This window comes from Podarcis erhardii (genome assembly GCF_964252035.2).
Source record: "Podarcis erhardii genome assembly, chromosome: 4".
Lineage (NCBI taxonomy): Eukaryota > Metazoa > Chordata > Lepidosauria > Squamata > Lacertidae > Podarcis > Podarcis erhardii.
In genome coordinates this window covers 5,345,758-5,361,455 of record NC_138508.1, presented here as the reverse complement: position 1 = coordinate 5,361,455, position 15,698 = coordinate 5,345,758, and the positions used below count along the sequence as shown (strand labels likewise).

Sequence of the window (15,698 nt, the reverse complement as noted above, 5' to 3'; positions counted from 1 at the left end):
AAAACCCCACATAGTCCGTTAGCAAAGGAGAGTCTTGCCGGAGCAGTGGCAAAGCCCACTTGGCCGCCTGGTCCTTTAACAAACTGATTAAAAAATGCACCTTGGTGCGGTCGTCAGGGAAGTTCCGGGCTCGCCCCTGAATGTACAACTTGGCCTGGGCGAGGAACATGGGAAAACTGGCCTGGGTCCCATCAAATTTCTCTGGCAAGGCCACTGGGTACTTGCCTGGAGCTAGGGCGTCGGCCCCAGGATCTGGAAAGGCTTCCAACCGCTGCTGAAGCGCCGCAACCACATCGCTTAGCTGCTGAACGGTGTGGGTCAAGGCCTGGTTTTCCTGGGCCAATGCCACCAGCGCAGCCGCCTGGTCAGCCATGGCCTCTGGCTCTTCCCGAACGCACCCCAACGAAGGGGGAGTGCGGGTGTGGCGGGAGCAAACTGTGCTGGTCCCGGGGGAAGGTACCGTGGATGTAAGCAGAGTCCACACGAAGAGGGGCGAGGTTCAAGACGGGGAGCCGGGCGGGGAACAGGTACGCTGGAACAGGAGGCCGAGCTGGGAACTGGAACACCGGATAGTCAGGAACAGGAGGCCAAGCAGGGATCAGGAACACAGGAAGGTCCAAAGCCAACAACGACGTTGCTCCCGCAACCTGGGGCCAGGCTGACTGGGCTTTTATCCTCTTCTAAGGCCGGGGGCGGTCCCGACCCCCAGGAGCCCCGCCTCCTCTGGCCTTAAGGCGAGCACTCCTCCTGGGGGCAACCAGTTCCCTTCGCCTCTCTGCCCTAAGCCTCTGCAGATCAGGAGAGGCCGAAGGGTTACTGGGCCCTGGAGGAGGCTCACCTGTGGCCACTGAGTCGTCAAGCCCCTCTGGGGCCAGAAGGGCTTCACCTGGGGCCAGCTCCTGATGCTCTGTCACAGGTGCAGGCTCTTCAGCATCTAGGCCTTGCCCCAGTTCAGCCGGCCCTGGAGGCGGGGACTCCTGTGCAGGCTGGGATTCCTCTGGTTCATCCTCTGAATCGGAATCCCAGGCCATCACAAAAACAGTCCATCGCAGCATGCGTGGCGAGAGGACCGGTGGAGTTGGACGATCACCGGTGAGGAGGCCTAGGAGTGGCTTGTGGTCAGTGATGAGGTCAAAAGTCCTGCCATAGAGGTATTCATGGAACCTCTTCACTCCAGCCACAAGTGCCAATGCCTCCTTGTCGAGCTGGCTGTAATTCCGTTCCGTCAGAGATAGTGTCCTGGAAAAGTAGGCGAGTGGTGCTTCTCTTCCATCTGGAAAACGGTGACTAAGGACAGCACCGATGCCAAAAGGTGAGGCGTCGCAGGCAAGGACCAGCGGCCTGGATTCACTGTACTGTACCAGCACACTGTCTGAAGAAAGGAGAGCCTTAACCGCGTTGAAGGCCGCCGTCTCCCGATGACCCCAGGCCCAAGGCGTCTTTGTACTAAGGAGTCGGTGAAGAGGCTCAGCCACTGTGGCTTTGTGGGGCAGGAACATGTTATAAAAGTTCAGCAGCCCCAGGAATGCCTGCAACTCCGTCTTGTTCTTTGGGGTGGGGGCCTGCTGGATAGCGCGGATCTTGGATGTGGTCGGGTGAAGGCCGGAGGCATCGATAAGATAGCCCAGGAACTCTACCTGTGGAATGGCGATCTGGCACTTCTCCCTCTTTACCTTGAGCCCGGCCTCTTGGAACCTGGTCAGCACGGCACGGAGGCGCTCGAACAGCTGCTGGTGTGAGTCTGCAGACACCAAGACGTCATCAAAATATGGTACCACGCCCGGAAGCCCTTGCAGGAGACGCTCCATAAGGCTTTGGAAAATGCCAGGAGCCACACTCACCCCGAACTGCAACCGGCGGCAACGGTGGGTGACGATCGTCTGGGCTTCAGCAGTGGCATCATCGACGGGCAGTTGTTGATAGGCTTGGGCAAGGTCCAGCTTAGCGAAGACCTTACCCTCACCCAGGGAATGCAGCAGGTGTTGGACAACAGGAACCGGATAAGCGTGCTGCTGAAGTGCCTTGTTGATCGTGCACTTGTAGTCAGCGCAGATTCTCACCGACCCATCTGGCTTGACAGGCGTGACGATGGGGGTTTCCCACTTGGCGTGGTCAACCGGCTCCAAAACTCCTTGGGCGATCAGTTTGTCCAGTTGTTCGTCCACCTTAGCCTTGAGAGCAAAGGGAACCCGGCATGGCTTTAGCTTGATGGGGGCGACTTGTGGATCAAGGCTAAAGGAGATGGGCGTACCTGTATATTGCCCCAAGGTGCCGTCAAAAACCTCGGCAAAGTCTTTGACCAGACCCTCAGTCTCTGCGTTAGAGATGCAGTTGATGCCGGTGACTTCCAGGCCGAGGGCATCAAACCAGTCTAGCCCTAGGAGGCTTGGCCGCTGACCTTCGACCACCACCAACCGGAGCAGGCCCGAAAAATCCTTGAAGGCAATCCGGAACCGGCCAACGCCTACCACGGGAATGTCGTTTCCCTGGTAGTCTCTCAGGTGTACGCGGTGAGAGTCGAGTTGCCTTTTGGACACTCTGGGTACCAGTCTTTTGATGGTGCTCCACGACACGATGGACAGGGCAGACCCGGTGTCGATCTCCATGTCACATGGAGCTCCTTCAATGAGCACCGTGACGTTCAGCTTGCGTCGCGTATCCCACCTTCGTCGCCAGTGTTATGTTGTGGGTTGACATAGCAGACGACACAGCGATTTCTCCAAGTAGCTCTTTATTTCGTAAGCTGGAATAGAACTGACTGCAAACAGCTCAGCCGGCCTGCTTTTATAGGCAGCCGGCTGTCAACATTGTAACAACAACAGCCCAGAGTTCCCGCCTAAAATAACTGACGCGGACCTGAGGGAAAACTATCTACAGACCTGAGTGAAAACTATATACAGTATCCCCCTGCTGGCCCAGGGTGAAACTTCACTACATAACACAATCTAAGGAGGACTTTTTTGTCATTTAGTCACTGTAAACCTGGCTTAAAGGTAAAGGGACCCCTGACCATTAGGTTCAGTCGCGGACGACTCTGGGGTTGCGGTGCTCATCTCGCTTTACTGGCCAAGGGAGCCAGCGTACAGCTTCCGGGTCATGTGGTCAGCATGACTAAGCCGCTTCTGGCGAACCAGAGCAGCGAATGGAAACACCGTTTACCTTCCCGCCGGAGCAGTACCTATTTATCTACTTGCACTTTGTGCTTTCAAACTGCTAGGTTGGCAGGAGCAGGGACCCAACAATGGGAGCTCACCCCGCCACGGGGATTCGAACCGCCAACCTTCTGATTGGCAAGCCCAAGAGGCTCAGTGGTTTAAACCACAGCGCCACCCATGCCCCAAGCAACCCTGGCTTAGGGTGGACTGTAACCCTGGTTTATTTGGTGCCTAGCTTCTATATCTGAGTTTCTAACACTGCTTGCCTGAAGTAACAAAGATGACACATCTCAAGCCTGCCTCAAGCTGGCTTACTCAGAGGCTTTGAAAACAAGATGAAAAATGCCTTGCTATATGGGAAAAAACAAAGAACATGTAAAATTTTGCATATCAGCAATGAGATGTTCCTACACACACACAGGTAGTGTGTGGCTCAGAGTTAGTTAACTGAGGAAGTGCACTGGGGGAAATCAATTCGCTCCGCTCTCCTCCCTGAAGAAGAGAGCTTTCGACATTTCTGAACTTTCCAAGCGAAGCTGAACATCATGTTTTGTTCCCAGCATGCAAGTGGATTATGGGAAGCAGGCAGCAATCTCTCCCCCCCCCCCCACTCTCTGTGCGGAAACAGAACCTTTACCTCTGAAGACCTATCAAAATTTTGACGCAAATGCTGAGAAGCTTAGAAGTGAACATGGCACAGTCGGCCTGCAAATATACTGCGCAGCTCCAGGGAGGGCTTCCAGCTCAGTGCCTGCCTTGCCCTGCAGAAGGTACCGGGTTCAATTCCCGGTGTCTCCAGGCAGGGCTGGCAAAAGCTATGGCCTGTAACCCTGGAGGGCCACTGCCAGTCAGAGTAGACAAAATGGAGTCGGCAAAAAGCAGCTCCTTCTGTTCTTGTATATTTTTAAGCAGCAGTTGTGGTTCAAGACAGAAGGAGGGCACCAGGTTGGGGAAGACTGCAGGGCAGGAAATCTAGATAGCTACGTCTAAAAAAAAGGAAAAAAAATGAATCCCTGTTCGGTCGTGGTCACAAGAACAGTTAACGAAGTAAGCAATACAGAAGGAACCATTTTGGAGAAAAAGGGAACAGGGACATACAATCACGTTTTTATTTTAGTATTGTTAACATTTATCTACATATCGCCATCAGGGCACAGGACTCCGTGCATAATTAAAACAATAAATTCTCCAACTGCCTTTCCATCGGTCTGGATTATTATTCAGTTTCAGCACTTCATGTCTTGTGCTACTTATAGTGGTACCTCGGGTTACAGACGCTTCAGGTTACAGACTCTGCTAACCCCAGAAATAGTACTTCAGGTTAAGAACTTTGCTTCAGGATGAGAACAGAAATCATGGTCCGGAGGCGCAGCGGCAGCGGGAGGCCCCATTAGCTAAAGTGGTACCTCAGGTTAAGAACAGTTTCAGATTAAGAACGGACCTCCAGAACGAACTAAGTACATAACCCGAGGTACCACTGTATATTCCCAGTAGTGCTGTATAGAAGTGAGAGCTGGACCATAAAGAAGGCTGATCGCCGAAGAATGGATGCTTTTGAATTCTGATGCTGGAGGAGACACTTGAGAGTCCCATGGACTGCAAGAAGATCAAACCTCTCCATTCTGAAGGAAATCAGCCCTGAGTGCTCACTGGAAGGACAGATCCTGAAGCTGAGGCTCCAATACTTTGGCCACCTCATGAGAAGAGAAGACTCCCTGGAAAAGACCTTGATGTTGGGAAAGATGAATGGCACAAGGAGAAGGGGACGACAGAGGATGAGATGGCTGGACAGTGTTCTCGAAGCTACCAGCATGAGTTTGACCAAACTGCGGGAGGCAGTGGAAGACAGGAGTGCCTGGTGTGCTCTGGTCCATGGGGACACGAAGAGGCGGACATGACTAAACAACTAAACAACAATAATAACCACTGTATCAACTTTAGTAACCGGTTTTTTATGTTTCTCCCATGCGTACAGCTGAAACGGACGCTTCCAGCCGTTGTCACATGTAACCTGCATGATATGCTATACACGCAATGAAAGTGTTTGGGTGGGGAGTGTGAGAAATCCTGCCCGAAAGGGCATTCAATCTGCAACAACAAATATGAACAATGTGATTTTTAAAAAAGCCATGGTTTGAAATGCAATCTTCACAAGTCATTACCTTCAGGTACGCTAAAACAGCTGCACCTGGGAAAAGTTTTTGGGAAATGATATATAATGAGTTGAAAAAAATGTTAAGATATACTTTTGTGAAAAAACCCGAAGCTTTTCTCTTAGGTATGGTAGGAAAGGACATCAGAAGAAAGGACTGTAAGCTTTTCCAGTATGCGGTAACGGCAGCCAGAATCCTGTTGGCCCAGAAGTGGAAACAAGAGGAAATACCGACAATAGAAGAATGGAGACTAAAAATGACAGACTATGCAGAACTGGATAAATTAACTGGGAAAATCAGATATACTAAAGATCAAAAGTTCATCGAAGACTGGGTGAAATTTGTGGATTATCTGAAAAATATATGTGGTGTGAATACAACGCTAGTGGGATTTAAAGAGGCACTGTAAAAAAAGAAAATAAGTATTGTTTATTAGAAATAATGGGAGTAAGGAGGAAAAATGGCAATACGAAAAAAGGGAATGTGTATTAAAGGTATAACCACGGATGATTGTCAGAGACGCTGAAGGAAGTCAAAAAATAACTATGATTTGTTGTATGCGGGTTTAAACGAAAAATTGGATGGAAATTTATAAAATGTATAACAATAAAAATTATTATAAAAATAAAAATAAAATAAAACAGCTGCACCTGATTTTGTGACCTCATCTTAAGGCATCGGGAGGGGTCCCTAAGTTGTGTACTCAAGACAACGAAAGTGAAGCATTCACACCTCTTGACCATCCTTTCATACCACTTGTTCTTAGAGCTGAAAAGGCAACACTATTCATGCCAGCTAAAAGTGGCCTTCCATAATTCTTTTAAGTCCCTGCAGATATGAAGCTATTGTGTCAGGACGAAAGCAGATCAGAACCATTCCCTCCACCAACGAACTCACAAGGTATGTGAAGGATTTTTCCTGGGCAAACAGGAGCGTCCAGCACACCGGCCCCTCTTTCAACGTGAAGTGGTACAGCCCAGTGACCGCACCACTTGAATCTCCAGATAGTGTGATTCATTTTTTGCCTCCACATTCCACCTTTCCAAAGACCTTGGCAGACCAAGTGGTTCTCGCCTTCCTCATTTAATTCCCACGAAAGCCCTGTGAGGTAGGTTAGGCTGAGAGGCAGTGACAATGCGCTCTACATGGGCTACCTTTGAAGGTGACTTGGAAACTGCAATTAATCCAAAATGTGGCAGCTAGACTGGTGACTGGGAGCAGTCGCCAAGACCACATAACAACGGTCCTGAAAGACCTTCATTGGCGCCCATAGTTCAGCCCGGACACTGAGGTCCAGCTCTGAGGGCCTTCTGGCAGTTCCCTCACTGTGAGAAGTGAGGTTACAGGGAACCAGGAAGAGGGCCTTCTCGGTGGTGGTGCCTGCCCTGTGGAACGCCCTCCCATTAGTTGTCAAGAGAATAAACAACTATCTGAAGTTTAGAAGACATCTGAAGGCAGCCCTGTTTAGGGAAGTTTTTAATGTTTGATGTTTTATTGTGCTTTTAATTCTGTTGAGAGCTGGCCAGAGTGGCTTTCTGGCAGTTCCCTCGCTGTGAGGGTTACAGGGAAACAGGCAGAGGGCCTTCTCGGTGGTGGCACCCTCCCAATGTCAAAAGAAACAATCTGACTTTTAGAAGACATCTGAAGGCAGCCCTGTATAGGGAAGCTTTATAATGTTCTATTACAGGCATCCCCAAACTTGGCCCTCCAGATGTTTTGGGACTGCAACTCCCATCATCCCCAGCCAAGAGGACCAGTGGTCAGGGATGATGGGAGTTGTAGTCCCAAAACATCTGGAAGGCCGAGTTTGCCTATGCTTGTTCTCTTATGTTTTTATACGTGTTGGAAGCCGCCCGTAGTGGCTGGGGCAATGCAGCCACATGGGCAGAATATAAATAATAAAATTATGATGGTGATGATGATCATTGGTGGCCGGGGGGGGGGGGGAGAGGTCACAAATGAACCTGAGCCACAGGTGTCATTGTTCTGGCCCCAGAGTCGGAGCCACAAAAGCTTATTCTGCCGATGCCTCTCTGCCTCACCTGCCCCGCCATGGTAGTTCACCACTGCCAGCCGCTCTGGTTAGGCTCAGGAACTAACGAGCTCGTTAGGCACGCGTCTGGGATGCTCCATAGCTAAGGATCACTCCATTTAGTCGCCGATAATTGAGTGGTGTTTGTTTGATCTCCGTTTCGAAGATTTATGGGGTTTTTTATTTCTTTCCATGTGGCAAGAGCAGAATATTAAAGCGATTTCATCGATTTCCTTTGAACACACTGAATGGAGAAGGAAACCCAACCCACTCAACATTTCAGTGCAATGCTCGGGGATGTTGCAGCAGCTGGCATTGCTGGGTGTGCAAAGGGTAAAAAAGAGGAGGAATGGGCATGCGAAGGCGGCAGCTCAGGGGCAGGAGGTCTCGTGTTCAAATCTGGACCCAGCAGCCTCTTCTTCTGTTCTTAGGCCCAGCTCCGCCATGGTGACCCTCCTTTCCTTGTAGCAACCCGCACTCAACAGTGCTTGAGAAAGACTCAACATGGTGGCCCCTTTCGGGGAGGAGAGACAGAGCTTTTCCACAAGTGTGAGCTTACAACAGAATAGTGTTTGTCCTGAATATCATAAGGAAATAAAAAGAGAATGCTAGATCAAGCCAACGGTCTAGTCCGGAAGCCTGTTGTCACAGTGGCCAACGAGATACCAGTATCCCTGCAGGAGCGTCTCCACCCATATCGTCCAGCCCAGACACTGAGGTCCAGATCCGAGGGCCTTCTGGTGGTTCCCTCCCTGCAAGACGCAAAGTTACAGGAAACCAGGCAGAGGGCCTTCTTGGTGGTGGCGCCTGCCCTGTGGAACGCCCTCCCACCAGATGTCAAGGAAATAAACAACTATCTGACTTTTAGAAGACATCTGAAGGCAACCCTGTTTAGGGAAGTTTTAAATGTTTGATGTTTTATTGTGTTTTTAGCGTTCTGTTGGGAGCTGCCCAGAGTAGCTGGGGAAACCCAGCCAGATGGGTGGGGTATAAATAATAAAATTGTTGTTGTTGTTGTTGTTGTTGTAAACCAGCAAGCAGGATCCAAACACGAGAGCAACTCTCGCCTTCTGTGGTTTCCAGAAACTGCTATTGAGAAGCGATGCTGCCTCTTTCAATGGAGGCAGAGCATAGCCATTCTGGCTAGTAACAACTGATAGCCCTCTTTTAAAGGCATCCAAGTTGTTGGCCATGGCAGCTTCCTACAGAAGCAAGTTCCACTGTTTAACTGTGCGCTGCGCAAAAAAGGATTGTCTTCAGAGCACTGCCGCTGAGCTCGGATCCTGCCTGCCATCTCCCTGATGTGGGTCGCCACTGCGAGAACAAGATCCCCCCACTAAATGGGCTCGATCCAGCAGCCAGGCTCTTTCTTAACTTCTTCTGGTCCTCGGGGTTTGCCATGCTGCTCCGGGAAATGTAGGGAACACACAGCCTGCGTGGCAGCAGAACGCACAGCCAGCGCGACCTCCCTCGTCCCCCCTCATGTTTGGGAAACGCTGCTAGGGAGCTGGAAAACAAACATGGCTCGGTGGCGGAGAGATCAAGGCGAGAGTGTTTACAAAGGCCGCAAGTAATGAGAAAGAAGAGCACTGGGCGGCCACAGCACAGCACCATGCGTGTTGACGGCTCCGCTGCAAAGGGATGTTGGCAACGCCTAGGAGTGGCTCCTGGACGTTCCAGTTGCAAAGCCAAGACTCGGTGGGTTTAATTTTGGAGGTGCTTAATTTTTGCTGTTGCTGGTATTCTATTTTTTCAATTGTTATTGCCAAGCCTGATTACAAGTTAGGTGGAGGTGCTTCAGTTTTACTGCACACTTACTGAGATGTTTTTATTTACTGATGATGACTAGGGCTGGGCGATATCTGGTTTTCAACATTGCGATATATCACCAGCTAAACGTCGCGGTATTTCAGACATTGTGATGTATCAGTATAAAGATGGAGCTACGCAGAGGCATTGCCTGGCTGCACAGTTTTTCCTATACAGTGGTGCCTCACAAGACGAAAAGAATCCGTTCCGCGAGTCTCTTCGTCTTGCGGTTTTTTTGTCTTGCGAAGCAAGCCCATTAGCAGCTTAGCGGCTTAGCGCTATTAGCGGCTTAGCGGATCAGCTGATAAGCGGCTTAGAAAAAGGGGGGGAGGGGAAAAACCCGCAGGAACTCGCAATACATTTTCGTCTTGCGAAGCAAGCCCATAGGAAATTCGTTTTGCGAAGCACCTCCAAAACGGAAAACCCTTTCGTCTAGCGGGTTTTCCGTCTTGCGAGGCATTTGTCTTGCGGGGCACCACTGTATTATGATTTTTGCACAGCACACACATCACGATTCATGATACATTGCCAGGACAGAAATTATGAAACCGACATCACGATATGGACTTTAAACAGGTTTTGCATGACATATCGCCCAGCCCTACTGATGACTACTTTTGTTATACTTTTGCAATTATTTAAATCTTTTTTCCATTGTGAGCAGACTTGAGCCTGGTTTAACTATGGAAAGGCCTCACACAAATAAATGGCAATGAAAGTGGAAGTTCCCTAAACTGGTTTTCACAAGGACTTGTTTCAGATTCACCAGTTCATCACAAATCCCAGGCTCCTGGCTTGAAGCAGGTTTAGGATTTGTGATAATAAACTCAGACGCTACAAGAGGCAAATGTAAAGGCCTCTGATCTGCTGAAGGTTTTAGAAGCAGGAGGAGCTAGACAGGAGGAAGATTGCTGGAGACGACATTGTATGTTGATGGAACCTTCCTCTGTCTATGAATTCTGGCAGGTGAATCACACAACTGATATGGAGCATATCTCTCTCTCTCTCTCTCTCTCTCTCACACACACACACACACACACACACAATGCGATTCAGCACAATCTGGTCCAGCTGCAAAAGCGACCCCCAATCAATCAATATCTGGACTAGACAGACTTTTGGTCTGATCCAGCAAAACTTTTCTTATGGTGTTAGGGTGCCAACCAAGCAGTTTGTGTACCCCAGCATCAATCCTGGGTTGCAACACTGGCACGACAGGCTACAGCCAAGGACCCCGATGATGGAAGACACAGGACCAGGCGAAAGGGAAAGCGCAATGGAATTTTGCTACCATCAGTTAAGAGCAGTGGTCCCCAAATTAATGCCCGTGGGCCAGATAAGGCCCGAGGGACTCGTTTATCCGGCCCACGGAGACCCCCGCTGCCTGCTCTTACCGGTGCTGCACTGCACAGCTGCCCACGTCCAGGTCGGAGGAGCACCGGAAATCGCTTGTGCGCATGCGCAAGCATTATTTGCACATGCGCAAGCATTATTTCCAGTGCACATCTGGGTCAGAGGAGGCCTGTGCACATGCGCACAAGCTATTTCCGGTGCTCCTCCGACCCGGAAGTGCGCTGGAAATAGCATGTGTGCACGCGTATGGGCACACGCTCCCCCGCCCTCTGGCTCACCGCGCAATCAGTGCTGGAGACACCGGCCCGGGCACAGTAAGTTTGCTGACCCCTGGTTAAGAGCATCAGAAGAGCCTGCCGGATCAGGCCCATCAAGTCCAGCATCCTGTTTTCCCAGGAGTCCAGGGCGGAACTTCCTCCCAGAGACGCTTTGCCTCTCCCAAACATCGACATCCTCCTCTCGAAAATTGAAAACGCCCTCGTTTATTCCAGTGGGGTAGGAGAGCTGAAAATAATGCTTTGGTTCCAGATAGTAGCTGAGTAGGTGACTCTTAAAAGCCCCGGACACAAATGTTCATGGCCCTCTAGCAGATATGGTGGCTCACTAACCAGAAGTGAAGTCTTTAGCGTTAACTATGGAAGAGAGGTGTGGAAAATGTTTCTGGCTATATATCCAATACAACTAATTTTGATGCTAACTATACTATACTACTGCACTGAAATGTTTAAATGGTTCTTTGATTGTCCTTGAACCTTCCCGCTACACTTGCCACCCTCCCCTGCCACACCCTTTGAGGGCCACTGCTCTAACCACTATGCCACACTGCCTCTCATATATCCAAGCAGGGTGGGGGGAGAGGAAGGGGAGCGGCTGGGGCGTCATCTTGGTTTTAGTGTTTATATTTTGAATTGGGTTTGGTATTTCAATGTTTCCGTGAAGGCGTCCAGAGAATCTCGTCAGCCATCGACCAAGTGCCATGAAGATTAAAAACAATACCATATTGGCCCGAATATAGGCCGCACCCGAATATAAGTCACACCTTTAAAATTCGGGGGGGGGGGGAGAGAAAGAAAGACAATACCCAAATATAAGCCACTCCCTTAAAATTCCGCAGGCACTCACACCTGTTCCGTTTTACCGTATGTCTGTTTCAGCAGCGATATCGTAAAAGAGCCAATTTTTGTAAGTTAAGCCGCACTTTAACTTTTCACGGTCGGAATTTGAGGGTGGGGGGAGTGAGGCATATATTCGGGCCAATACGCTAATCATCCATTTCTCCTCTTCCAAAGAAGAAAAACTGGAACCAATAAGGCAGGCACCCCCAAACTCGGCCCTCCAGATATTTGGGGACTGCAATTCCCATCATCCCTGACCACTGGTCCTGTTAGCTAGGGATGATGGGAGTTGTAGTCCTAAAACATGGGAGTTGTAGTCCTAAAACATCTGGGGGGCCGAGTTTGGGGGTGCCTGCAATAAGGAGATAAATGAGCTGTCCCTGGAAACTGAGGATGCAGTCTCATGCACCAGGCTAGGAAGCAGCCGAGTCAGACTGGTCCCATTATTGTCTACACTGACTGGCAGCCCTGTCTCTCCAGGGTTTCAGACAGGGAGCGTTTGAAAGAAAAAAAAGAAAGGAAAGCCATTCAGCTCATGTCCTTCTCTACTTGTTGTGAACTAGGCACGCATTAATTCTGAGCAGACATGGTGATCACTGCACTGTAAATCCATACACAAATCCATTTTTCTTTACAAATCCCGAATACGCCGTGAACTTGGCCACCGTTTTATTTCCTAGGGTTTGGGAAAAGGAGGCCCACAGTGAGCCTGTCAGCAAAGGCAACCATAATTTTAAGCGGCTCTCCTCCCTGCCACAGCCCCGGTGCCGAACAACGCACAATCTGTCACCAGCTCAGGCATTACGCAAGGAAGAGGGGCAGCACACCAGAGGCACTTGAGAATGTGCTCGAGAAATGGCTGCATTTGTACACACACACGCCAGAAAGAGCCTTGCTAAACGCAAAAACCTCCGCCTGGTCCAGCACTCAGGCCCCAAACGCAGGCAGGCAGCCAGCGTGCGTCTGATAACCTGACAAGCGGCAACCCCACACTCTACGTTGCATCTCACAGAATTGGGTGGGATCCCCAAAGGCCATCTACTCCAACCCCCTGCAATGCAGCTGAAGAATCCCTGGGAGATGGATATCCAACCTCGGCTTAAAAACCTCCGCCGCCTCCCGAGGGAGACCGTTCCACTGTCAAACAGCTCTTCGCATCCGAAAGTTCTTCCTGATGTTTAGTCGGAAATCTCCTTTCTTGTAACTTGAAGTTATGGGTTCGAGTCCTGCCCTCCGGAGCAGCAGAAAAACAAGCTTGTTCCCTCTTCCATGTGACAGCCCGTGAGATATTTGAAGGTGGCTCTCCGATCTCCTCTCGGTCTCCTCTTTTCCTAAGCATACCCAGCTCCTTCAACCGTTCCTCATCTGGCTTGGTCTCCAGACCCTTGATCATCTTGGTTGCCCTCCTCTGCCCACCTTCCTTCTTAAACTGAGGTCCCCAGAACTGGTCACGGGACTCCAGGTGGGGTCTGACCAAGGCAGAATAGAGTAGAACTACTACTTCCCTTGACCTCCCCTGCCCCCAACTCCCAGCGGTATACTACCCCTGAACATGGAGGTTCTGTTTTACTATCATGGCCCAGGTCCACAAAAATAAAAACGTAAATGATTCAGAGGGATATAAAAGCCATCAGCCTTCAACCTGCCTCAGCCTGTTGAGCCAATGCAGCCCCAATTAGTTACAACGTCATTTCGCCCCTTGCTGGGAACTAACTGGCAGCCAACAAGACATGGAAGGCTTCTTGGCGAGACCAGCAGGTCGTGGGCAATTTTATATATATAGATATATTATTATCTTTTCTACAGAAAATCTGAAGAAGACTCTTGAGAGTCCCATGGACTGCAAGAAGATGAAACCTATCCATTCTGAAGGAAATCAGCCCTGAGTGCTCACTGGAAGGACAGATCCTGAAGCTGAGGCTCCAGTACTTTGGCCACCTCATGAGAAGAGAAGACTCCCTGGAAAAGGCCCTGATGTTGGGAAAGATGGAGGGCCCAAGGAGAAGGGGACGACAGAGGACGAGATGGTGGGACAGTGTTCTCGAAGCTACCAGCACGAGTTTGACCAAAGTGCGGGAGGCAGTGGAAGACAGGAGTGCCTGGCGTGCTCTGGTCCAGGGGGTCACGAAGAGGCGGACACGACTAAACAACTAAATAACAACAACAGAAAATCTGAATCCTGGTTAAAGGAATAAAGGCTGGCATATCTGTGCCAATGATGTTGTGTGGCTGCTGTGAAAAACACATGAGCAGCATTGATCCCGCCACGGACTCCTGACCTCATGGCAGACAAGCCACAGCTCAACTGTAGAGCAAGCCAAAGGGGGCAGGTTTGATCTCTAGGTAGGGCTGAAGATGCTCAGGAGAGTCATTGCTGCCAGTCAGTGCAGGCAATACTAAGCTAGGCAGGACAGGGATCTGACTCAACAGAAGGCAGCTACTTCCTATGTTCCGAATACCAGCCTGGACTTCCACCTTCTTTTCTGGCTCTCTCGAGAATTAGTGGTGTTGTTGTTATTTAAATTTGCATAAAAGCAGGAATCCCCCACCTCTTTGGTGCTAGTCATGCGAGGCTGCAAAGCAGATACACACTCACTCAGGAAGAACCTACACCAAAACCAGCGCGATTTACTTTGCCACGCACCTGCAGAGCTGTTCGTATTTTCCAAGTACCCTTTTACATCAGTCCCGAGCTGTCTCCCAACGCCCCCCGCCCGCTTTTCAAACAGACGCCACCCGCGCCACCTCTTCACACGTTACGTTTTGCGCGCGTGTATCAAGTGCGAACGCAGCCAAACACGTGCCGCACACACTGCATCAACGTGACCGGAGCCGTCGTGCAGCCTCCGGGTGGGAAGACACCGCGGCTTGCTGCTGCTGGGTCCACGTCGCCCATACCGGGGCGCAAACGCTCGTCAGAACGCGCCCGACGCGGGTCCCAAGCGCGGCTGCTCCGCAGTCCCGCTCCGGACCCGCATCTCCCTCCAGGCGCGGCCCTGTGAAGCCCCCACCCAAGAAAGACCCCCCCCCCAGCCAGCCAGCCAACCTCCCTCTCCGCGGGGCGCGGCGCACTCACCGGGTGCCTTTGTCGCCCATGGCCTCCGCTGGCGTCTCTGCTGCCGGGCGCGGAGAAAGCGAGAGGCGGGGGCGCGCTCCTTGGTCGTCCGTCGGCGGGCGATGGGGCTCGGCTTCTCCCGGCCTGCGCAGCCCGGGCAGGGCAGGGACGGAGCTCCGCCCGGTGGCGGCGGATGCTGCGCGTCGGGAGCCACCAGCTGCAGCCAGAGCGCAGCGCAGCGACGGAGCGAGAGGAGAGGAAGCGGCGCCCGCCTCGCAGCAGGAGTCCGCGCGGGGGCGGAGAGGGAGCTGCCCGCTTAGAGACGCCCTGACATGCCTCCCCCGCGCCGCTTAGGGACCGGCCGCTCGCCAGCAGCAGGAGGAGGAGGAGGAGGAGGAGGAGGAGGCGCCGCTAAGCAGCAGCCCAGGCGCGCGCCCCGGATTCCCCTCCTCCGCGCGCGCGTCACGAGCGGCAGACCGCCGAGCCGGCAAACAAAACCCCCCAATCCCAAGGATGGCTCGCCTCCGCCCTGCCCGCCTGATCTCGACACGCGGCGCGCCTTCGGGACGCGTTCACACGATGCCCCGGCGCGGAAAGGAGCGCGCGCGGGGTCAGGGCGCGTGGAGCGAGGCTGGCGGAAAGGCTGGCAGGCTGGAAGGAAGATGGGGCGGGTGGGGAGATGCGTAGGATTGTAGAGCTGGGAGGGACCCGAGAGGAGGGTTGCCAAAATCAAGGACTGGGAGGGGCGATATTTTTTCCCTTTGGTGCTGAAGTGACTTCAAAGCAATCCATTACAGTCTCTTGCAGCCTGACCCTCTGGAATTTGTCACACACGTGCCGGTACACACACAGGAATGTGTGGATCTGTCTGTGCTTGGCAACCCAGAGTTTAAATACATGGCCTTTTGCACACCCTCTCAAACACATGCGTTTGGAGAGGACCCCTATCCTGGGGGAGAGAGGGGACCTGAAATAAAGGAGAAAACTCTATCAATACAGGACGTGGCATTTGACATTTGAAATATG

The 15,698-nt window shown here is 51.5% G+C and overlaps 1 protein-coding gene across 1 annotated transcript in view; it reads right to left on the bottom strand.

Moving 5' to 3' along the window:
* ARRB1 (arrestin beta 1) overlaps nt 1-15,016 on the bottom strand; it is a 135,665-nt gene extending 120,649 nt beyond the window's left edge. Inside the window, exon 1 of the mRNA XM_081860551.1 lies at nt 14,694-15,016. Within this exon, the coding sequence (XP_081716677.1) occupies nt 14,694-14,713 (20 nt within the window). The 5' untranslated portion in view covers nt 14,714-15,016. The remainder of the gene's footprint in view (nt 1-14,693) is intronic.
* Nucleotides 15,017-15,698: the final 682 nt, after the last annotated feature.